Raw genomic sequence first — 23524 nt, forward strand, 5'->3', positions numbered from 1 at the left:
AAACAGAGCTGTTAACACTCGGGGGGACGGGAAATACTTGCCGAAGGGCACACACACAGCAAGTGAGGGGCAGCTCAGGACTCAAACCCAGGCAGCCTGGCTTGGAAGCCCAGGCGCTTTGGGGCTGAGGAATGTGGCCATTCACACCAGGTTCAGTGTCACACACCCCATCCCAGCATTATTAGTCTTTCAGGGACCTCAGTGATACACTGTTCAGCTTTTCCCATTTGACAAATAGCAGAAACTAAGACCTGAGCAGGATAAAGAACTCATTTAGGGTCACACAAATTAGTGACCTAAGTGGACCAAGAACCCAAGTCTCAGAATCCTTCCAGCCCAGAGAGTCAGAGGTCCGCCCCTGAGAGTCTTTTCAAAAATGAAAAACTGGGCTTCCCTGGTGGCGCAGTGGTTGAGAATCTGCCTGCCAATGCAGGGGACACGGGTTCGAGCCCTGGTCCGGGAAGATCCCACATGCCGCGGAGCAACTGGGCCCGTGAGCCACAACTACTGAGCTTGTGCGTCTGGAGCCTGTGCTCCGCAACAAGGGAGGCCGCGATGGTGAGAGGCCCGCGCACCGCGATGAAGAGTGGCCCCCGCTCGCCACAACTAGAGAAAGCCCTCACACAGAAACGAAGACCCAACACAGCCAAAAATAAATTAAAAAAAAAAAAAAAGAAAAGAAAAACTGCACTTTCACTGTCAATTTGCGTGGGGTAACTGTTTACACCTTAGTCTGATCACAGCCCTACTTTCCTCCTATCTTTGTAAATTCTGAGGCGCTGACCCCAGTCACTTGGTGGCCGGGGCTTCATCAGCTCCGCCAACAGCTGAGAGGAGGCACCGGGAAGTCAGAATGTGTTTCCTGCTCATAAGTACAAGACAGGACGTGCCAGTTTCTTCTGCGCGTTTCTGCAAAGAACCGCGTGCTCTCTGCGGACCCTCAGCAGGGGGAGGCGTGTGGGAGCGGCCCTCCGGCTTCTTGCCCTGCACTGGAGGACAGGCGTGGATAAGCTGTCACCCAGCGAGGCCACAAGTCTGTGTCTCCACCTACCACTGCGCCTCTGAATGCGGTAAATAAAAAAGTGGATACCTGTTAAAAATCCGTGGGTTCGGAAACCTCGTGTCCTCTGCACATTCCCACTAGGACTCTCCCGGGCTTGATGCTGTTTCGATTCCTCGGGGAACAGGAAGGTCTGTGCGGTAGCTCTCTGTGTGGTCAGGGGAATCTTTGAGGGTCCTTGAGACCGTTTTTCAAGAGATCCACTAATAGCAAGACGTTACGTGCCTTTTTCACTCTAATTCTTTCTGGAGTTTTGCGGAGCCTCCACGCACGGCGTTTGACGTTATGACAGACCACAGAAACCCGGATGAGAACCCAGCTGTCTGCTATTAAGCGGGATGTGCAAGAGATTTGCAAAACTGGAAAACGAATTCACTCTTTTATGGAAAACATGTTCATAAAAATGTTACTTCTGTTAACATATTTTCCGTAAAAGAGTCCTCTATGCTTAGATTCTGTGTTTGGGGATGAAAGGAAACTAACCAGAACTGGTCCACAGCATGAATAAGTCATTATACCAATCAATCAATCAGTCAGTCTCCCAGGTGGTCTGCACTCCAGCTGAGCCTTCCCTCTCTGCTAAAGCAAGCTGCCTCGTTTCTGGTCCACAGGCACTAGATGGCTCCCAAGGGCCCTTCTGGTTTCAGCAACTAAGACCTGGGAGCTCTCCTTAGATTATAACCAAGCAGGACCCTATGGGGCCTTCCTGGGACAGATACCCCTTACCCTCTGCCACCTCTTGTCTGTAGAAAAACTTTAGCCAAAGAATAAATTTAATCAGAGAAGCAAGAAAATGCAGAAAGAAATGCAAACAGTCAAAGAAGACAAAATAATCATAGTTTAACCATTAAGGAAAGTCAAGGACTTTTAGTTCCTCCTCAAGGGCTACTGTTTCACTTAACATTGCATTAGGAATAGTTCTCCAGGACATTACAGATTCTTCGTGAATATGAGTGTAAAGGCCACTTCTGGTTCAGCCCCACATGAGAACTGAACGTTTGTAGCAGGCTGGGCGCCATGCTGCCTGGATGGGGAATAAAGGAGACACCAGAAAAGCAGATGCGGGAGACCCGAGTCCACAACACTGATAAATTAGGGGCTGATCTCCTGTGGGAGGGAGTTCCGGCTCTGAGCAGGCTCCTTCTAAACGAGGGAATTTCCCTGCTTCACTCTAGGATGTGCTGGTGCATTTCATTCATCTGAGATCAGGCCTGGCCAGCGTCAGTGGCAGGAGGCTCTGATGTGAAGGTCAGCCAGGATAGAAAGTGTTTCTGAATTGACACTGACAGTCAGTGGAAAATGCAGCTGCTCTGTTTGCTCTCTGGCTACTTACACCTTTTCCAGAGGGAGATTAGTCAGGGTCCCCGAGTAAGACACTGCTCCAAGCAGCTTTGGGCTTTCAGCTCTGTGGCTGAGTGAGGGTCAAAAAGCAAAACCAAATGACAAAAAAAGAAATCACCTCCGGATAGTTGGTAAAGATAGCACTTTAAAGTCTCCTGGGGTCTTCACATAGAAGTCCCAGCCGTTGCTGGGGTGTCATGTTGGTGTGAAACTAGCAAAGAGGAGAGAGAGGAGAAAAAGGGGTGGGGGTAAGGGATGCCCCAAGTGTCATTCTGTGAGGCTCGGATTGTCAAGTTCAAAGTGCTCTTGGCTTTCTTCCTCTGGAGAGCGCTCGTTACCTCATGGAGTAAGCGATGACAACATAGTTAAGCTCTGAATCGATCAGCTGTCTGTACTTCCTGTAAATTTCCCACAGTGTCCTGTCCTCTTCATTCGTCTCATATCTGTTTGTGTAAATTCTCACCTGTGCCGATAGACAAACACCTTCGCACACGCACACACACACGCGCGCACACATACACATACACACACACACACACACACACACAGTGGCTACATCACCTGGACCCCGAAGACAATCTGAATGATGTACACGTACAATTGTTGGCAGAATCAGGAAAAGCCCAAACCCAACTAAGGATGAAAGCTCCAGATTCCCTTCCGTGAAACTGTTAATTTCCAATGGACAGACTTGTGAGACGTCCATCCCCCCCATGCCCTGCCTCACTCCTGACCTTCATCCCAGAGCAGGAACACTGGGGCTGGATGCCTGCCCGCCCAGGGGCCTGGATGCCCTTGCCCGATCCCCATGGAACCCACCCCGGGGGGGGCTCTTACCTTGAGTGTGCGCAGGGCACACCGCCCTTCTTCCTGACTCTGCAGGATCTGCTCCACAAACTTAACATCAAGGAAAGCCCAGATTTTGAAGTAAAACAACTTCCTGCAGGATAAGATGAGGCGGTGCAGCTCCTTGTCCAGAGACTCATTTTTGTTGTTGAACTCAAAAGTTAGTTTCTGGAAAAGCACCAAAGGGGAAGACGGATGTGGACAGAGATGCTGGGATTGGCTGGATCATTTCATAACACCTTCGTGCCCTGGCTTTGGCCTGGCAGCCCACGGTGGTTCAAGCGCTTTAGATAAGGGGCACTGGACATGCAGGTGTCGGAAGAAGGGATTTGGGTATGAAAGTGATCTCATCCAAATTTACGAAACTTGGAGTTTCGAGGCAATGTATCTGGAGTCTGGAGACCAAAGTGGTGGTCCTGGCTCTGCGATGGACTAGCCAGGTGACCATGGGCAGCACCGAATGGTTATGATGTCTGCCTGCCCACTTCAGGGCTGTGTGAGCGTAAATGAGCTCTTAGCAATTTGTCATCCCTCACTGTTAGTAGTGGTATTTATACGCTTCAGTATCAATCCTCACAGCCTTCTGAGAGGTCTTTGCGGGGCGGGGGGGGGGGGGAACAAAATGATCCCAATTTTATAGATCGGGAGCTGCCAGATTAGAGAACAGCCCACATCTCTGAGCTCTTCTGTAACTTGGGTCAAATTTGGCTTTTTGTCTGGTTTGGAGTCACACTGGGTCCTGTGTGCTGCTGTGACTGGGTGGAGAAGTAGAAGAAGCTGCTGACCTGCTTCTCACCTGTAGAGGCACCTTCATGCTCAGGCCTCACAGCTCTGAGCCAGGGATGTAGGAGCTTTCCTTGGTTGACAGCCAATCAGGAATTGGTTCCACGTATAGGAAGCGAGCAGTAGCTTTTGTCCTCTGCTGCGGTCTTGGGGACCGGGGGAGGCTTAGTTTGGTGACGTTTCCCAGAACCTCAATTTGACCTTGAGTGAGTGTGTGCAAGCCCAGCCCAGAGCAGGTAGCAGGAACCCGAGGGGCAGCCCCTCCTCACAAGCCTCCCAGCCCTCAGCTCATACCTACCTGCAGAGTGTGCCGGAAGGTGGGCAGGAGATCCGTCAGAGTGGGCCTCATGGACCAGTCGGGGTCGCTGAAAGAGCAGTCTCTCAGACTGATGCTCCTGATGGGGATCTCCTGCAGGAGGATCCGGGCCAAGCGCTCATACTCCATGACTTGCTCAAAGAAGAAGTTGACTCTCAGGTTGGTGGCGTACCTCGCCAGCTTGGCCCAGGACATGCCCCAGATGACCTGCTCGTGGGGGTCATGACTGTGGCACTTGATGTTCATGGTCCAGAGGGTGCCGGCATTGTTCTCACACAAGTTCTCCAGCAGCTCGTCGGAGATGCAGTTGTAGTTGAGGCTCAGGGACTCCAGGCTGTGGAACGTGGCCATGGTCTTGTTGAACTGGGGGCTGCTGTAGACAGCGAGGTGGTGGCTGAAGAAGTCCTCGAGGTTGAGCTCTGACACCACATTCTCTTTCCTTGAGTAGCTCAGGGAGTTGAGGATGTGGCAGCCTTGCCCCACGGTGAGCCTAGCCCCTTTTAGGCTGAGATAATCCAGGTGTTTGCCCATTTTCTTCAAGAATGAGCTCAAGCTTTTCAAGAGCAAGTTCCTGATGCTGTTCCTCCAGACCAGGCGGTCTAGTTCCAGGTGCTGGATGGACAGAGATTTCAGACGGTTGTTTCTCTTGCCCAGACACGAGAAAAGGCTTTGCATGGTGACCTGGAACTTCTTGGTCAGGACAGAGTTGTAAGGATGCAGCAATTTGATCTCCAGGTGCTCCAGATAACGACCGAATTTCTTAACATACCAAAGAGCCGACACAAATTCGGACGCGTGTACCCTGGAAGGTCTCCCAGTAAACGTGATGGTCCTGTATCGCCAGAGGTCAGCCGAATACATCATCTGGTTCCACTTTCTGCAGACAAGGGCCGCTCTGGACCTGTCTTTGTCTCCCAGCCACCAGAAAATACGATGTAGGCACACATCGGGAAGGGTGGCCCAGCAGCTCTCGTCTTGAGGCTGGATCGGTTGGCCTTCTTCGTCCATCAAGGAACCGAGATGTCCACTGCAGCTGTGTGGTAGGCAGGGCTTCCAAAAATGAGGAAAGCAAAGCAATCACTTGTTTTCTGTGGGGAGTAAAGAGGAAGAACCATCACCTGCCAAACACATATTAAACCCAATGGAACAAACTTGCACTATGGCCCCATGTGTAGGTACTGGGCTGGTGCAGGGGGTGCAATGATAAATCCACCACACTGTGCACACCTGCAAGGAGTCACAGCCCATCAGGGGTCTATCAGGGACATAGACCGGGACTCAATGACAACACTGTGGGAGACATGAAAATCCTCAGGCATATTCATGGTGCAGGGTAGCACAAACGGGGGGATTAGTTCTGTCTGTGTGAGAAGTAGAGAGGGCTGCTCAGAGGAGGTGGCGTCTGAGCTGGGTTTTGCAGGGTGAGTAGGATTTGCAAGGCAGACAGGTTGGTGGTGGAGGAACTGGTATATTCCAGGCAGAGGGAACAAGATGGGCAAAGCCACAGAACTGTGAGTATACGTGATGTGTTCGCATTCACGGAACTAAAAATTGCTTGGAGCTTAACTTGTGAGGGTCAGGGAGTGATGGAACTGGAGCTGGAGCAGTGGGAGGTGCTGGTTCAAGGGCATCAATCAAGACGCTCTGAATGATGTGATAAAGGCTGTGTCCTACAGCCAGGGATTTTCACTGTCCCCTCTTCCTAAGACTTTGGAATTCTGACTTCTTCTCTGGATGAGAATCAGTGTCTGTGTTGAGCGACATTGCTGATGGCTGTGTTTATATTCAAAAGGTGCAGCAGCAGAACAAAGGTGGAGAACCTCAGCTGAGGTCAGGGCAGGTCGAAGGATCACACGCCCAGAAGTGACGTGGTCAGTCTTGAGGTAAAGAAAGAATACTCTGGGGGAGTGGAGGAAGGATGGTCCATCGTAGAGGCCAGGCTTGAAGCCTGCGACTAGGGTGGCATTATAGCGGGAATTGGGGTGGGCAGTGAGTTCTTTGGCAGACATGATCTGGTAACTGGTGAACACCTGTACTGGGAGGACTGAAAGTTCTCTGACTTGGCTGTTGGATTGCAGGTGGTATCCCCAGCCAGGCTAGGGAGTCCCAGGGAAGAACTGGGCTAAGGCCCCGCCAGATACACTGAGCCCTCGGTCAGACTTTTCATAGTCATCTGCTGTGAAAATCTTCATGGCTTTGCTTTCAATGTTTCCCCTGCCTGAGAACTACCCTCCTTTTCTTTACCTCTCCCAAACCCCCCATTTTTAAAGTTCAAGCCCTACCACTCCATAAAGCTTTTATTGGCTTCTTTACCAGGTAACCCAAGATCATTCATTGTGGTTCACAAAAACTCAGAGCTGGAAGAGATCTGAGAATTGAGTTTTTTTTTTTTTTTAACAGATGGAAACTAGGCACAGAGAGGTAAAGGGGCTTGCCTATGGTCACACAGCAAGTTAGTAACAGGACTCAGGCTAGACCTGGGCTTTCTTACTCTTTCTCTTATACTTTTTTCCTACCTCCACTTTTCAGGCCTCGGGTTCAGAGGGACAAGTTAATCATAATTTTCAGTTCGGGACAGACACTTGTCTGTGCAAGACCTTTTTTTTTTTTTTTAATTATTTATTTATTTTTGGCTGTGTTGGGTCTTTGTTTCTGTGCGAGGGCTTTCTCTAGTTGTGGCAAGTGGGGGCCACTCTTCATCACGGTGCGCGGGCCTCTCACTGTCGTGGCCTCTCTTGTTGCGGAGCACAGGCTCCAGACGTGCAGGCTCAGTAATTGTGGCTCACGGGCCCAGTTGCTCCGCGGCATGTGGGATCTTCCCGGACCAGGGCTCGAACCCGTGTCCCCTGCATTGGCAGGCGGATTCTCAACCACTGCGCCACCAGGGAAGCCCCCAAGACCTCTCTTTGATTCTATTTATTCATTTATTCCCTTTTAATTCTGTGTCCCACTCCATCGCTCCCCACCACAGGCAACTATTCCAGTGTGTTTGATGTGCTGCTTTTTGTTTGTGTGCGTGCTTGCCAAATGTGTGTTCAGTGTCTGTAAGCATCATTCATGTTGCCCTGCGTACGTCTCACACGGCATCTGTCATCCGAATAGACCCGGTGGTGGGTATCCCCTTCTTTCTCTTACCCACTCTCCCTGTGATGGACCCCCAGGCCTCTTCCAGCTCCCCCCAACAGCACAGTGGTGATGAGCATCCTCAAGCAAGCTCCTGTAGGGGACCTATTTTGGGGTCTTCCCCCATGCCTTTGTCCTCCCTACCCCATGATCACCTACAGAACAGTTTGGCCCCTGCCTCCAGCCGGCCCTCCCATCTCCCACCCAGACAGACTTCCACACGGGAACTGGTAGCAGCCTGCCCCCACCCAGGACACAGGGCTCCAGTGGGGTCAGCCGGCTCCCCTTCTCTTTCCCCTCTCTCCCTGTGTCCATCCTTAGTATAATCTTAGTATAATCTAAGCCTTTCTCTCCCAGAAACCCACACACTCCTTGAGACTAGGGACAGCCTCATTCTTCTTTTGAGGAAGTACTTAAACATTTAACTAATGAAGAAATAAGGTTGTGTCTTCAATCACATATAAACTGCCCGGGGCTAGGGGACTCCACGGCACTTAGTAAGGAGCAAGGGACCTAAGAGATGCTCAAGAAAAGCTAAACCAGGGAATTCCCTCGTGGTCCAGTGGTTAGGACTCCTCACTTCCACTGCAGGGGGCACCAGTTAGATCCCTGTTCAGGGAACTAAGATCCCACAAGCCTCGCAGAGCGGCCAATGGAAAAGAAAAGAAAAGAAAAGAAAAAAGCTAACCAGTTCGAAAGCTAATCGAAGCCCTTTGACCCAGCAAGGTCACAGGGTCTGAAGAATTATCAGACACTTTAAGCCATGGGGGGCGGGGGGGTTGGAAGAACATCTTTGGTGGGCTGGGAAAGGTGTTGCAAGTGGTCCAAAAGTCATGTTACCGCCTGGAACCTCCCCTCTTGTAGCTTAGTGGGTTGGATCCTGGTTCCGTCAACTGCGGTATGTGACCTTAGGCAAGTTAATTAATTTATTTATGCCTCAGTCTCCACATCTGTAAATATGGGTAATAAAAGTACCTTTCTCCTAGCGCTGGGGGAATTAAACGGGCTGATATACGGAAAGCACCAGAACAGTGCCTGGCACACAGTAAATGTTATACAAGTGTTTGCTGCCATCAGAAAGTGGGTGGCAAGGTGCTTCCAAAACATCCCTGTAGGGAAGGTATTTACAAATGGGAGGTTAGGAAAGTGTCCCGGTGAGATGGCCTGCTAGGTGGGGAGCGGGATTCCAACCCAGCCTAAGGACGCTGGAACCTAGGCTGGGTTTACCACGTCACACAGCTGCCAAGCCTGGGAGGAAACCTGGGTGTCCGATCACCCGGGTAGGGGAGGTGGCCCAGGAGCCTCGCGGGGGCGGCAGGTGAGGAGGGCAGCCCCGCACCCCCGCGCTGGCCTCGGGGGGCGTCCCCGGCCTGCGCCCGCTCGCGCCGCCTTACCCGCTGCTCGCCACGACCCGCCGCTCTCTGCTCGGGCTGCTGGGACCGCGAGCGCCGGCCTGCTGCGCCCGCGCCGCCTCGGCTCCGACGCCACCGGCGCCACCGCCGGCTCCGCGCCAGGCCCCGCAGAGGCTAGAGGCCGAGCGCCCGGCCGCCTTTGTGACGCGCCGCCACTTGCGGGGCTCTGCTCATAACCGCGGCCGCGGGGCCCAAACCTGGGGTTGCCAGCTCAACCGATCGTGCGCGTGCGGGGCAAGACGGGTCCTCGCGCAGATGGCCCGGGAAGGCGCCCTGGCCGGGGGGCCAGAGGCGGGAGGCTGGGCCCCGCGCCCCCTACCCGTCCCTCCTCATGCGAGGAAGAGGTTCTGCCCCCGGACTTGGGGCGCAGGCCCGCGCAGTCGCCACCTTTCCTGTCCTGACCCATCCCCGGGGTCCTGTCCAGTCCCGGGGACTCAGCGTGCGGGGCCTCTCTCTGGGAAACCACTGTCGCTGCCGACCCAAGGAAAGTCTTAAGCAAACCTGACTTCGCCAACTTGACAAAGCTTGAGAAATGCCCCACTTTTCCAGTTTCGGGAGGGTGGGGTGTCCTGGGCCCTTCCTTCCCTGGTGGGGTCTGGGGTCTCCCCACGGGCCAGGCAGAAAGGTAGGGTGTGCTGTTTGCTGGGAGGTGGGCTGCACCTCTAGGTGTCTCCCAGCTGGTCTCCCTGCCAACAGCCCTCACTAGCACCTCTTTGTGCTTTACCTGGCTCTCCCCTGCCACCCAGCCTCAGTTTTCTCTTCTTTTCTCCATTTCTTCTTTGCTGCCACTCCCCTTTCCTTGCCGTGCTAGCCGCTGCCATCCGTGGCCCTGGAAAACCAGTGAAAAGTCTACAGAAAGGTGGAGGACAAGTTTGCAGGGGGGGCTTTTTTATTCTTCGGGGACAAAGCTGGGTTCCCTAAGGTGTCCAGGCTGTGTGGAGCCTAGATGTTTGATCAGAATTCGCAGGCAGAAGAGACAGAGCCCTTTTTTCTTCTGGGTTCTCTGTAGCTCTTGGGGAAACCAACATCTCGGCTCAAAAGGAGGAAAACAGAATCCAAACCTTTTCTTCTACAAGAAAGAAACCCAGTGAATAAAACCCATCTCTTTTCACAAGTAAAGACTAGCACAGAAAGCAAGCAGAAAAACCAGTGTAAAAACAAAATCTTCTAAATCTGTTGTACCTTTTCTTTTCCAAAGCTAGCTGGAACTTCCCACTTGTTTTCCTTTTGATGAAGCTAACCACCAGCATTTCTCCTAAAGAAATGGATATTAAAAAAAGTTCAATGTGTTTAAAGTGGGGAGTGTTAGTTCCTAGGATATCTCTGGGTAATCCTATCCCCAGTTCCCGGAGCAGGAACCCTGAGCTACAGATGCCATAGAAAATGTATGGAGCCCATTGAGCCATGAGGGGTCTATGGGAGGCTTGGGACAACGTTTAATAGAGGCCTATCATCACGAGGGGGGTGGACGAACAGATTAGAGGATACCCACACCATGGACTCTTATGCCATTAAAAAAGGGGGGGACAACATCATTTGACTTGGAGGGATGTCCTTGGGTATTGATGAATCATAACATTAAGATGCAAAGAAATGTGTATAATTGGACTCCAAATGTGTATGTGTGTGTGTGGTTATATAACAGAGTTGCCAGATAAAATACAAGATGTCCAGTTAAATTGTAATTTCAGAGAAACAAAGAATTTTTTTTTTAATAAGTATGTCTCATGCAATTATTTTGTAGTTATTTTTGTCCCAAGTAATGAATTTTTATTTGCTAAATTCGGCAACCCTATTATGTAAGGATGGAGGGAAGTATGGAAGGAAATTTCAAATTGTGGGAGGCAAGGAAATATGGCAATAATAACACCCCCAGCAAGTATGAAATTCACTCAGCTTTGTAAAATTATGTGCTGTGTGCATATAGAGAAGTTAGAAAAAACAAGATCTAGGTCTACTTTTTTGTAAGGAGTGTGCATCATATATTCAGTGAAAAAGGCAAATGGCAGAGTAATGAATATAGGAAGATGATATATAGGGGAAAAGAAAAAACAATTCAAACCCCATAGAGGCTTGTTCATGTTTGTGTGAACAGAGGTAAAGCTTTGGAAGGATACCCACCAGGATACTGAAACTAGTATCTCAGGGCGTGGGACTGGGGAAGTGGGGTGGGTGTTGGGGAGGATGAGCTTTATCTTTATATTTGTTTGTATGGTATCATGTCAACTGGTTACAACAAAACCTAGTATTTAGTAGTATCTAGTACTTTTGTATTTTGAAAAACATCAAATAAAGCTTTTTTTTTTTTTTTTGAGTGAGGCATCCTGTTTGGGGCTTAAAAGCATAAGCTTTGGAACTATATACACATGTATTTTAGGCTGGATTCTGCCACTCTCTAGTTGTATAATCCTGGGGAAGCTACTTACCTTTCTGTCTAGTTTCCTTATCTGTAAGATAGGGATAAAATACCTGCATGTTTTTTATAATGATTAACCATTTGTAAAGAGCTTTGCATTGTAACTGGTGCATAATGGTTAACTACCTCTAATACTAATTCTTATTATTATTGGAAAATAATCTAGGATGTAAAAAATCAGGCTATTGAGGCTGTAAATCCTGATCTGCTGGAGGCAAGATACCAACTGACTTAGTATCTTGACCAAGGCTCTGATCTCTGGGCCTGGATTGCCTTATCTACACCATGAGCTAGAGAGCTAGATTGGGTGTGCTCTGTTCATTTGTTTGCTCCACAGTTTTGGGGCATTTGCTGTGGTCATTCCCTGGGCTGGGAACTGGAGATACAGAGATGAAAGATCTGGCTCTGCCTTCAGAGGTGGGAGATGATGCACATATATAACCAGGTGATAGGTGCTATGAGAATGGATTCGGACACACAGAGAAAGGGGAGATAAAGATGTCTGAGAATATCCTGCAGGTCTTGGGTCTCTCTAAACACTGTCCAGATGGCTCCCAGCCAGATAAGGAGAGAATGGAGGCTGGGTACCTGATGTTGGGTTAGGGTTGGCAGGGGAAGTAGGATGCCACACTGAGAACACCTCCTCAGAATGTCATAGGCTGTCTCGTCTTCTACAGGAGAGGAGGCCCTGAGCTTGCCATCAGACTTCAAAGGCAGATCCGTGGTTTTGTTTGTGCCTCTTGGTGCTTGCCGTGTTGACTTTTCAGAAAGAAGGGGAAATCTGCTTGTATTTTTCGTCTTCGGACGGACGTCTTTCTCTGCTGTGGAAGTTTGATCTTCAGCAGCCTGACTTGAAAGGGATGAAGGAGGAATATCTGGTTTCCCAACTGGAGAATATGTCACAGAATCTGAGATTGGACGGCATCTGTCCTGCAATTATGAGTCATACTTCAAATTTTAAAATGACCTCAGCTTTAATGGTAGACAATACAATAGGCAAGATAACCTGAAATTTTCCCACTCTGAAATGCTGGATAAAATATGACAAACATTCACTGAGCTGACTTTGCAAGAAAGCAAGCAAGCTCCATGTTCCAGGAATGAAAACCTGACCTGTTAAGCACATGAGCTGACACTTTAGGAGGAGATGTGGGGTCAATCTCGTATCTCAGAGCTTGGATAAGAGAAGAGTCCCATCCACACAAGAAGTGAAATTGGCAGTTAAGATTCCCCTTTCCCGGAGTAAAGCTGGGAACCTTGAAGGCTAACCTGCGGTGGCTAAGAGAAAAGAATCGGCTAATTGGAAAAGGAAAGTGGCAAGAAAGCTTGTCTACCTTGGACTAGAAATTGAGGGTGGGGAAGCAAAACCGACACTCCTGAAAACTCAAAATCCGAGGCTCATGCCATCCTTGTATTTGGGGTTCAGATTTACAAAATCCTCAAGCTCTGGGAATACCCAAGCAGAAGAATTAATGTAAAATTTGGGATGTAGGGCAGAAGCCATCACAAAATCCCTCTGGAGGTTACATAATCCCAAACTAGGTCATACAGGATTCTCACAGAGTCTCACCAAATAGAAACTCACGATTCAAATTTACACACAAGGAAACACTCTACCTTGGGTAAGAGTCATAGACACAACCATTAGCAGGATTAGTCTCCAAGGAGTTCAGATAACAGAACTATAGGAGAGAGACTGTAAAATAAATTAATCAAAAATGATTCAAACAAGAGAAAAGAATACAACCCTATGAAAAAAAGAGTAGGTGAATTTGAAAGAGAGATAAACAGAACTTCTTAAAATGAAAAATACAGACACTGAACCTCAATGGATAGGCTTAAAAATAGCAGGTTAGATTTGGCCAAGAAAGAATGAACTTGAAAATAGATGTGAGGAAATTATTCAGAATATAGGAGAGAGAAATAGAAAATGTGAAAGGTTAAGGAACATGAGGATAGAACGAGAAGGCCTGATGTACATCCAATATGTTCCACAGAAAGAGTTGGGAGAACATGGAGGGGTTAGGGAATATTGGGGATTCCAAGATTCTCAGATTATAGCTGAGACTTCTCAGAACTGATTAAGGCAGAACTAAATCTTTAGATTTGGGCAGGAGAAATTCTGAAGAAGAGAGGAAAAAAATAAACACACTTGAGCATATTGTTTTAAGCAGGATGAATAAAAATAAATCTTCTTGGATGCATTGCAGTGAAACCAGGAAGATCAGAGGCAAAGAGGATCTTGAAATCAACCAAAGAAACAGGGTTATCCACAAAGGAATGGCAGTTACACTGAGAGCAGACTTATCAACAGCAATCATAGAGGGGGGAAGACGGTGGACTAAATTTCAAAATGCTAAGAGAAAATAACGGTTAACGTAGAATTGGATGCACAGTTAAACTACCATTCAATAATGCAGGAAGAAAGTACCTGTGCAGGCAACTAAAAATTTACTCCTCACAGCTTCTTGCTGAGGGAACTACCTAGACGTGTATTTCAGGAAGAGAGAAATCCTACCCAGACGGAAAGCTTGGGATTTAAGAAAGAACGTGAGCAAAGAGAAAGGTAAATGTGTGAGTATATTCAAGCAGGCATGAATTGCACAAAATGACAGCAATAATAATGACTAAAGAGGGATAGTATGAAAACAAGGTGAAACTAAATTCCATAGCATTTACATATAAGGTGGGAATAGAGAATCGGAGTCAACATGTTCTCAAATCCATATATTGTTTGTAAGGAGGGTAGGGAATATGATTAATTTAGACTTCATTAAGTCAAGTGTTCCTATTAAAATGCACTAAATGTCACTAATGGTAAATTTTATATGTATTGTCCCACAATAAACAAAAAGGTCTAGATCACCCCTAGGGTCTCTTTAGTTCTGATATTCATATTTCTCTGAATTGAAGGGTAAAGAAAGGACAAACAGCGCTCCATCCAAGCAGAAGGAAATGAGTTCTTTGGAGAGAAGCCTTAGGAAGTTTCCCCAGAAAGAAAATGCTCCATCCTGCAAAAGAAGGGAGCAGCTTGGCACGGGCTAATGCACTAAAACGTGCTCAGAGTGATGGAGGGAGGAGTTTGTGAATGTTCCCAGGCAAAAGCAATCAATCAATCAATCACATCGTGACATCTTTACAGAGTCCCCCTTTTGGTACCTAGCCCTGATATCAGTTTCACTGTGGGAAGATGGAGAAAGTTGTTAACTTTTTCGAGGGAGCTCACAGTCTAATTGAGAAGACTCCCGCATGGGACAGAAAATAATAAGGCAGGTCCTATTAAGGACCAAATTACCATGTCCAGGCCCTGAAGGCTGAAGATGTTTGGAGGTGATCAGTGATAGCTGGACTGGTCAGGGAGGCTCCTTGAAGGGCTGGCACGACTGGAGACCAACTATGTGTGCTGAATTAGCCTAAACCAATTCACAACATCCCTTTCTGAACAAAGCAAAACTAAAAATATGGGAACCTCTGTTATCCATGCTGTGTAAAACTGGACCCAGAATCCACCTTTCACATCACACTTTTTGGAATATGGACTAGCTATTGGCACCATTAGAAAATAACTAATTTCTACTCACCATATGGTGGAAATACTTATTTCCTGGGATCATTTGGTTGCAATAATGACAGCAGATGTTGCTTTCAGGAGCTGGAATTCTCTTCCCTGAAAAAGCATGGAAACAACAGCACAAATGATTGCCCTTGAAAATGGCTAGCCCGACTGCCCCACAACTGTGTACGTGGCCTGCAGTCCTGATGATGAACTGTCCCCGGCCTGCCGTGAGTGTCCTGCACTGCCAGGGTCCTTGGCCACACAGGCCACCCACAGCAGGAATCACCCACATCATTTCCTTTAAGCTGCAAAAGTGCACTCGGGGCAGCACACAGCCCGGATGAAGAGACATTTTCCTGGAGCAGGACTGGTTTCTAAGGAGACGGAGAGAGCCGTTACCACAGATGCCAGCCCCGTCCAGTCTGACTGCTCTCTCATTTCACCAGTTTCTGAGCTCTGTGATCAAATGAGGAGTTATTGCACACATCTTTGCTGACTGTGTTGAAGCTGTGTTGTGTTGTCTTGTTGAAGCTGTGTTGTGTTGATGAAGTTGTGCTGAAGAGTTGTTTGTTGGCTGTGTTGAAGCCCAGCCATGCTGGAAACGTACACGAATCTCAAGCACTCCAGTTTTTCATTTGCCGATTTTAATAAAATTGTTTACCAGGAGATACTTACCATCCAAAGGATTTTAGGCTCTCTCCACGTGTTACTGTGTTACTAAAACAACCAGTGAACACAAGATCTGTCACATTGCTGTCCTCCGTAAACGCACCTCATGAAGAGGTAACCAGGTCAAGAGAACACACAGTGGTACCAGGTGGCCAACACATAGGCCCCAAGGTCAGGAGTTACAACTAGATCCCTTCTGTCCGCTGCTGATGGTGGAAAAAGCTCCTGATTTGGTGTCAGGGAACTTGGGTGTCCTGTCTGGTTTCTGCCTCTAGCAAGCCCCTGTTTCATTCTATGCATAGGTTTCTCATCTGTAAAAGGATGCAGGTGGGTCTCTGCTAGGCTGGAATCGTGCTTGAGGGGTTCCAAGGAAGCCTCCCATTTTGTCGGGCCCCCATTGCCTCTGCACTCATCTGTGTAGCTCCCAGGCCCGCAGCTCCTGGCGTCTTGGTCTCCCTGGACCAGTCATTTAGAGATCACAGCAGACACACGAGAAGGCCACTCTAGTACGTGGTCCAGAATAGCCAGATGAATTTGAGACATGTGTATCTGTCATCACACATGTCACCTGTCCTGCTGAGAGCTTACATTCCTTGCCATCCCTGCTCACCTTTCTGGCGCCGGGTCTGCTCGCCCCGGCACTCATCTCTGTGCCGGGCCAGCGTGTGGAGCGCGATCTGCTGGCCGCAGCCTGGGCAGACCTCCGTCCGCCTGCCGCAGTGGCGCTCGTGGATGTCCACCTTGTTGAGGCGCACGGCCAGCTCACAGAACTGGCACTCGACGGGGCGCTCCTGGCATTCCTTGGCCTGCGGGGAGGCAGGCGGGACGGGCACGGTCACTGGCCTGCAGTGACTGCAGTTGCGCTGGGGATATGAGCTTATTTCCCTGGGGGATTGAAGCCAGTAAGAGAAAGCAGGTGGGAAAGGCTGGGGGGTGGGGGGAACGCTCCTTGGCAAACACGAGCTCTCTTGGGCTTGTGGACCGTGGCAGGCCCTTCTGACGGGCATCCGGGGGCAGGAGGCCCTGTGGTGAGCTAGCTCCAGGCCCCAGGCCTCCCTGGGCGAGGAGAGCTGGAGGCAGGGGGTGGGGGGAAGTCTTTATTATTGGCCCCCTCCCCTCCTCCTGGGCTTGGGAGAAGAAATCACAGCTGACTCTCACCTCGTGAATCTCCAGCAAGTGCTTCGGCAGGCTCTGCTGACACATGGCGCACCCCACCTAAACACGGAGGGAGACGCTGGAGTCCCACCCAGCTCAGCGGCCCTGGCTCTGTGTGTCAGGTGCGGGTCTGTGAGCGCCTGGGGGCAGGAGTCAGGTTCCCTCGTCTCCCTGCAGCACCAGCCCTGTGCTCAAGGAGCATCTGTGGGACCCGCTGAGTTGAAATGGATGCCTGAGCTTGACCATCTCCAGAAACAGCAGGAGAGAAAGGTTAACCTTTGACCAGCCTTGGCCATGAGTGCCTTCTAGAGCTCTCCTTTCCTGTCTCTCCTCTTGACACATCTCGAAAGAACATTTTACCTTTCCTGAAACAGGGACCCCCTTGCCTTGGCCGAACCCATCGCCTGTAGGGAAAGGATAGGGGATGGGAAAACCAGGGTTGACTCAGAGCAGTACAAGAAAGGCAGATATAACTACCCTTTCCACTTCACAGGGGGAGCTGGGCGCGGGGCGCCCACTTGAGACGGGCTGCAGTGAGGACCGGGCTCCGACTCGCCGCCTGGTGCCCCCACCTCCATCCCTGCTTCCGCCTCCCCACCTGCTGGTGCCCGCCCCGGCGGTGCTCTTCCATCTTATCCTGCAGGATGGGTTCCTTGCACTCTGGACAGAGGACCAGGAACAGCAGACAGTGGGCCTCATGGAGGGCCAAGTGGCCAGTGGCCACGCTTCTTTTGCTGCAGGATCAAGAGGGAGGAAAAACAGGCTTATTTCATGGTATAAAGCAGGGAGCCGTATTTCATATCCAGGACTCAAGCACTGAAAATATGATGACGATACCACCTGCACCCCTTCCCCGTGTTGTTCCTCAATCAGAACAATGCAAAATCATAAAATAAGTGTAAGGATACTCTGTAAACTCTTCTGTTGCCTGGGGTGAGAGGGAGTGGCCGAGGAGGGGCAGGAGGCAGAGGTTACAAAGGGGCCGGAGGAAACTTTTGGGGGTAATGGAGAGGTTCATTATCTTGACTGTGATTGATGAAATATAATTTATATTTTAAGGCAGGACAAGAAAAAATTAAACATAAAATTCTCCCTGTGTTTGTTTGGGCCTCCTCCCTTCCTAATGTACGGTGTGCATCTGTATTACACATTAACCAGAGCTCCTCAAAGATGGGAGTGCCTGCTCGATTGTAAAGATCAATTTTTTCTTTCGTTCTTCTGAAGCTAGCAATGTAACTTCATAAAAGAATAGGGTTCTTTCCCAGCTCTGTAGGGGGTCCTAGTGACAGTGACTCGCTGTTTGCTTGGTACACTTTGTACGTGCTTACTTAGACTATGTATCCTTGGTGAACTTTTTGTGAAATATCAGTATGTCATTTTGATGTATGATCCTTTGTCTCAAAAATGTATATGACTGTGCCTTCGACTTCTAACTGGTGGGACAGTTCTCAGAGCTTTCTGAGAATCTGCTTCCTGGGTTATCCTTCTCAGTGTGGCTTGAATAAAATTCCCTTTTGTTCTTCCTAACTTGATAGTTTATTGAATTTTAGTAGACATGGTGATGGTTTCATGGGTATATATCTATGACAAACATGTCAAATGGCACACTTTAAAAATGTACCACAGGGAGTTCCTTGGTGGTGCAGTGGTTAAGACTCCGCACTCTCAATGCAGAAGGCCCTGGTTCAACCCCTGGTCAGGGAACTAGATCCCACATGCATGCCACAACTAAGAGTTCACATGCCACAACTAAGGAGCCGGTGAGCCGCAACTAAGGAGGCCACCTGCCTCAACTAAGACCCGGTGCAACCAAATAAATAAATAAAATAAACATTTTAAAAAATGTACCATAAATGCAGTTTATGTCAATTATACCTTGGTAAAGCTGTTTTTAAAATGAAATAACAAATATCAAATTCTTTCAAATATTTTGTCTATTTTCAAGCGCTCCCCTGCTTGGCCCACAGCCAGTTGGAAATCCAGCCCTGCGTGCCCACTCTCCTTGCAAGGGCAATGCCAACTTTCAGAATCCCCATAGGGAGAGCTTCCCAGGTCTCCCAGAGCGAGAAGCCATCTACCTTTCCCTGCCTTAAGGCTCACCTGTGCAACCCACAGAGAGGTTGAGACCCTTCTCGGAGACCCCAAGAAACACAAGCTTCTGACCCTCCCAGGTCCCAGGCAGGGTGTTTCTTAATACTCCTCCTTTCATTTCAACCAGCTCTTGCTCGTGGCAGCTTGGGAGAGAGGACACGTAGTGGCCATAGCTCTAAAGGCCTAAAGGACGATGAGAGTTGCCCGCCCATGTCCTGGGCACATGGGATGTGGCCAGAGGGGAGTAGCCAGAGCCTCACTCTGCTTGGTCTGAACAAGGTCTTGGCTCCTGCACAGCCCAAGCAGGTGGCACAAAGGCTGCTTCCCACTCCCTTCCTCTATTCTTGCCCCTCTGCCCGGCCTGGCCCCTTTCTCCTTCTGCCCGGCCTGGCCCTTCAGCTCTTCCTGAGCTGGTTCAGCCAGGAGGGTCTGCCTGGAGAAAGCTCTCTGGGAGGGATCCCCCTGGTTCCCACCACAGGTAGGGAGCTTCGAGAGTGAGGTACTTCAAGGGACCGGGTCTCCCTGAGTTAGAGGTGTGGTCTGGACCCCTGCTCTATCCCCCCACCCCGCTCCACAGCGCCCTCTCAATGTGAGGGTGGGTGTGGTCCCGGACAATCTCCGTGGACCCCTTTCTGTCTAAGACTGGTGTGCGGAGCATATGATCCGAACTCCAAGTTAGGACCCAAGTTCTGAAAAGTATGAGTAGCCCAGCAGGGACAGCTAGCCTGGCTGTTTGGCTTTAGAACTGTCCCAGAAAGTCTGAAATATCTGGGGTGGGGGTGGGATGGCATTCAGGGATGTTCGCCAACCCTGACCATCTCTCATCATCTTCCTACGTCTCCTGAGTTTAAATCTTCCACCCTGGCCCTCCTGGGTACAAGGACCCTTTTCTCTTAACTTCAGAAACAGCCTTATCCTGTCTGCCCCTCTCACTAGCCAGCCTCAGGTCGGCCGCCGGGAAAGCAACTTCTTACCAGTTCCTGCACACCTGGAAGTTTCCCTTCATGTTCTGCTCTGCGGAGTCCTTCTGTTTCGAGGAGTTTCGGTTCTCGCAGGCAGAGAAACAAAACTGAAAGTGTTCCAAGCACCCCGCCCACAGCCCAGGAAGGGAGGGGTTTTCAGATTTCTCAGCCCAGGGCTGCTCCAAGGTACCTGTGGCTGGACACTGCAGGAAGCCCCTCTGTAGCTCGGCCAGCCCAGCCGGCCCCTGCCGCCTCCCTCGGCCTGTGCTGCTGCCACCAGCTGTTTCTACGACCCCCTGGGTGGGAGCCAGAGGCCAGGCCTCCCCCTGGGCAGCAGCCCCTCCCCCCACCCAGGCTGGCCTCACTGCATCCATGTCTCTCCATCCCCTTCCATAAAACACTGACCTCCCTCTCCCTCCTGGTCCTTTTGCTGGTCCTTCCTCTGCCGGGGAGAGAGCCGGTGTGCCGTGTTGAACTTGAAGGTTGCTCCCTGAGAGTGGCTCCTGGACTTCCTGCATCCTCCTCCGGTCCTGGTCAGGGCGGGAGAAACTGGGGATGCAGCGTGGTGGGTGCCAAGGCTGCTGGCTTTGGAGCCACATCGCTTAGCAGCTTGGTGACCTGGGGCAACTGCCTATCCCCCGAGCGCCTCTTTCCTCGCTTGTAAATCATTACAGCAAGCACAACTGTAATGCTAACAAGCGGGCAGGCAGATGAGGAAGTCTTCAGGCACAGAAACCACTGCACTGAGGGGTGATGTAACTTGCATGAGCTTCACTCAAGATTCCAGAAGTGTGGGACCCACCTTTGGTGCTCATGGAAGAAAGACGGGGCTGGGTTTCTGCAGGAGGAGAGCTGGGATCTGTGGGTGGAAGTCCCAGGAGGCCCCGAACTTCCTCCTGGTTACGACCCAGTCCCTGGATGAACCTGTCAGGGATGGAGGGGACCTGGCCCCAGGAGTGAGGCCGGGAGGGTCTAGGATTCAGTGAGCATGCAGCTCTCATGTTCCCCTGCGGGTGAGCTTGCAAGAAAGCCCATCTAAGCCAAGGTGCAGACAAGCTCTTCGTCTGGGCCAGCCCAGGGTAGCACACAGGAAGAGAAGGGGTGCCGGCCTGCCAGACGGGGTGCTCCTCTGGGATGCGTGAACAGGATGGGAGGCTGCTTACATACCCCCCACCTCCACTTGCTCGACAGACCCTCTCTCATGTGCATCTCTCACCCCCGGGGTCCTCAGAGCTTTCCCAGACCCCAGACACAGCTGTGCTAACAGAAGGATTCCAAAGCACCATATTGAGTGATGGCACAACCAGGCTGAGAGAATTCTTGTGAAGTCTGCAAATGGAGTGAGAGCAGCTTTTCTGAGGAGGATCGTGGGATTAAGGAAAAGGTTCAGACGTGGTCTCCAGCCAACTACCAGACTCTAAAATTCAGGTTCTGAATGAGAGACAGTGGGTGCGAACAATAAATATCAGTGATAGGAGATAACAGCGGCGAATGAATGCTTAAACATTTCCTGTGTTCCAGGCGTTATACTAAGCATTTTACAGGCAGGATCCTTTTTAATCTGCCTGATGGCTCTGGTGTAAGGATTATTACCCCGTTTTGTACCTATGGAAATGGAGGCACAGAGAGGTTAAGCACTTTGCTCAAGGTCACACAGTGATGTCAGAACTGGGATTGAAAGCAGGGTGATCTCACTTAGGGGGTCTATAAACCCAAGCCAGACACCATCTACCTTATTTGACAGCTGGTGGGGATGGGGGTGGGCCGGGTTAGCTTCCTGATTCCCTTCCTCATCAGCTGGGCAAATTCTTTAATCCCTCTGACCTTTGCTTCCCACTCCTGTCTATCTCCAGGCAGTTTTATGAATAGCAACAATAGTGAAAAAAACTGAGCTTTCACACACACTGTCTCCTGCTGAGATCCCCCAGAATGGAGGGGGTGGTAGAGATGTCAAAGAGGGCTGCACAGGTGAGATGTTCCAGGGGACCAGGACCAGTGATGGGGGCTATGGCGGTGGAATTGGAAATGACCGTGAGTTTTTTCATCTATATCCTAATTGTCTTCCAAGATGTTTCCTCTTCCCGGGCTGGCCCACCCCTGCACCATCCCTTCCTTACATCTCAAAATTCCACAAGTTCTTCAAGGCCAACTCTGACATTATCACTGATACAGGACCTACCTCCTCTGTCTCTGGTTATGGTTGGCTGCTTGTCTGTCCGTTGCCCCAACTTGCCCTCGGCCAACCACGGGTGTAGGTGATTTGAGATTCATCACCTCTTTCATCAGGCTCTTTATGATTCATCACCTTCCTCCAGAGGGTCCCATGTGCATGTGCCCGGTAGGCTGTGAAGCCCTGGGCTGTGCAGTAGTGGGCAGGTAAACACTGGCTGAGCTGAACGGGTGTGAACGATGCGGGTCTGAGATAATCAGAGCAGAAGTCAGAAATCTCCCTGCACCCTCATCTCCACCCCACCCCACCCCAGAACCCGAGGGCTCTCCAAACAGCAGCGGAGGCCATTTCCTTCTGAATTTTAAAGATAACTTATATTCTATAACTAATGCAGAAATATGTTTGCTTTCAAAGCAATTAGAATATTACAGACGAAGGAAAATTTCTTTTGGACCACCATGGCCGATCCTGAGCCATCACTATTTTTAACTGGAGTGTGTAACCAAGGCACATTCTGGTTGGCACAAAAGCCTGTCCCCATTCCCACCGTGACATGAATCAGTGCTGCGGGCTTGCCTGATTTCATCATTCTGCCACCCGTCTTTGGCTGGTCACCAACCCCTCCCCAACCCCAAACCCATAAAAAAACTAGATGAGAAATGCTCTGTTGTGAGCTGAGAATTCCTCTCCAGGGCACTGCGGCTACCGGCTTGGCAGTGGTCAGGAGTTTCCGGCAGCCTCTTTTGTGTCCGGCCTGTGGGTCAGGGGAGTGGGGGAAGGGGTGTCACAGGGAACTAATCCCTCCGGCGTGACTTGGCTGGGCTGCCCAGCGTGACCTTTCAACGGGAGGACGGAAAGGGGGAAGCAGAAATTCTAGGCTGGCCCAGGAAGCAGGAATAATAGTACATACCTCGATGCGTTGTTTCGAGGATAAAATGAGAAATTGTGTGTGAAAGCTGTACAAGGTCACGGAAGACAGGAGAGAATATTAAAAGGTTATTTCCATGGTTGACTTTGAGAAGGGATCTTGGTCAGGCTTTCTTCTCTTAAGGGATCGCTACGCTAAGGAAAATGATGTAACGACAGAGGTATTTTACCTCCCAGACAAAAATTACATGGTGGAATTGTGCACATGTCTGTTGGTCACGCCTTTAGAAAGATCCTGTGGTCAGAGTGGGCCTGAGTCCTGGGAGACATGATCATTGAGATTGCAGTCTCCCCAGGTACAATATGTTTGGGTGGGAGTTTGTTTTTCAGACCACAGGCAATTGCATCAAGTGACTAGTCTCTGGATGGACTTCAAGCCTTGGGAATATCTGTGATTGTGTTTGGGGCAGATTCCAGGCCTGGATGGGCTGCAAAGTCAGGGGATGCCCTGCCGGCTCCTGCTTAGTTGGCATCCAAAGGGAAGGAACCTTGTCATTAAACTCATGGGCAAGAAACAGCAACTCCATCGCATTCTGTCTGCAATTGTGGTCCCAAGAATTTTTCCCTTCCATTCCTTCGGAGGTCTGTTTCCACACATTCTCAGCTCTTTTCCTGGTCAAAGCACCTCCTCACCTTCTCCCCCGACCCATCCCCATCCAATCGGCAATCCCAGCTCTCCTCTTTGTCTCCAGATCGT

At 50.0% G+C, this 23524-nt stretch overlaps 2 protein-coding genes across 3 annotated transcripts in view; both read right to left on the reverse strand.

Annotated features, from left to right (window-relative positions):
- The window catches only part of LOC309651284 (smoothelin-like protein 2), a 57283-nt gene extending 45357 nt beyond the window's left edge, over window positions 1-11926 (reverse strand). Inside the window, exons 1-5 of one of the 2 annotated variants that reach the window (XM_082443853.1) lie at window positions 11886-11926; window positions 10064-10136; window positions 4329-5434; window positions 3239-3415; window positions 2637-2864 (exon numbers count right to left, since the gene is read on the reverse strand). In XM_082443853.1, the coding sequence (XP_082299979.1) occupies window positions 2736-2864; window positions 3239-3415; window positions 4329-5354 (1332 nt within the window). In that variant the 5' untranslated portion in view covers window positions 5355-5434; window positions 10064-10136; window positions 11886-11926 and the 3' untranslated portion in view covers window positions 2637-2735. Of the gene's footprint in view, window positions 1-2636; window positions 2865-3238; window positions 3416-4328; window positions 5435-10063; window positions 10137-11885 lie in introns of those variants that run through there. The other variant, XM_082443852.1, reaches the window with a different exon arrangement.
- On the reverse strand, window positions 9753-22013 carry XAF1 (XIAP associated factor 1; the record flags this gene model as incomplete). Its single annotated transcript, XM_082443891.1, has 9 exons — window positions 9753-9950; window positions 10064-10136; window positions 11886-12227; window positions 14879-14964; window positions 16133-16328; window positions 16681-16737; window positions 17276-17411; window positions 19743-20279; window positions 21910-22013. 8 exons carry the CDS (start codon window positions 22011-22013, stop codon window positions 10080-10082), a joined length of 1515 nt encoding a protein of 504 aa, XP_082300017.1. The 3' UTR covers window positions 9753-9950; window positions 10064-10079.
- Between the last annotated feature and the right edge of the window lie 1511 nt (window positions 22014-23524).

This window comes from Balaenoptera physalus (assembly GCF_965194825.1).
Source record: "Balaenoptera physalus genome assembly, chromosome: 20".
NCBI classification, from domain to species: Eukaryota; Metazoa; Chordata; class Mammalia; order Artiodactyla; family Balaenopteridae; genus Balaenoptera; species Balaenoptera physalus.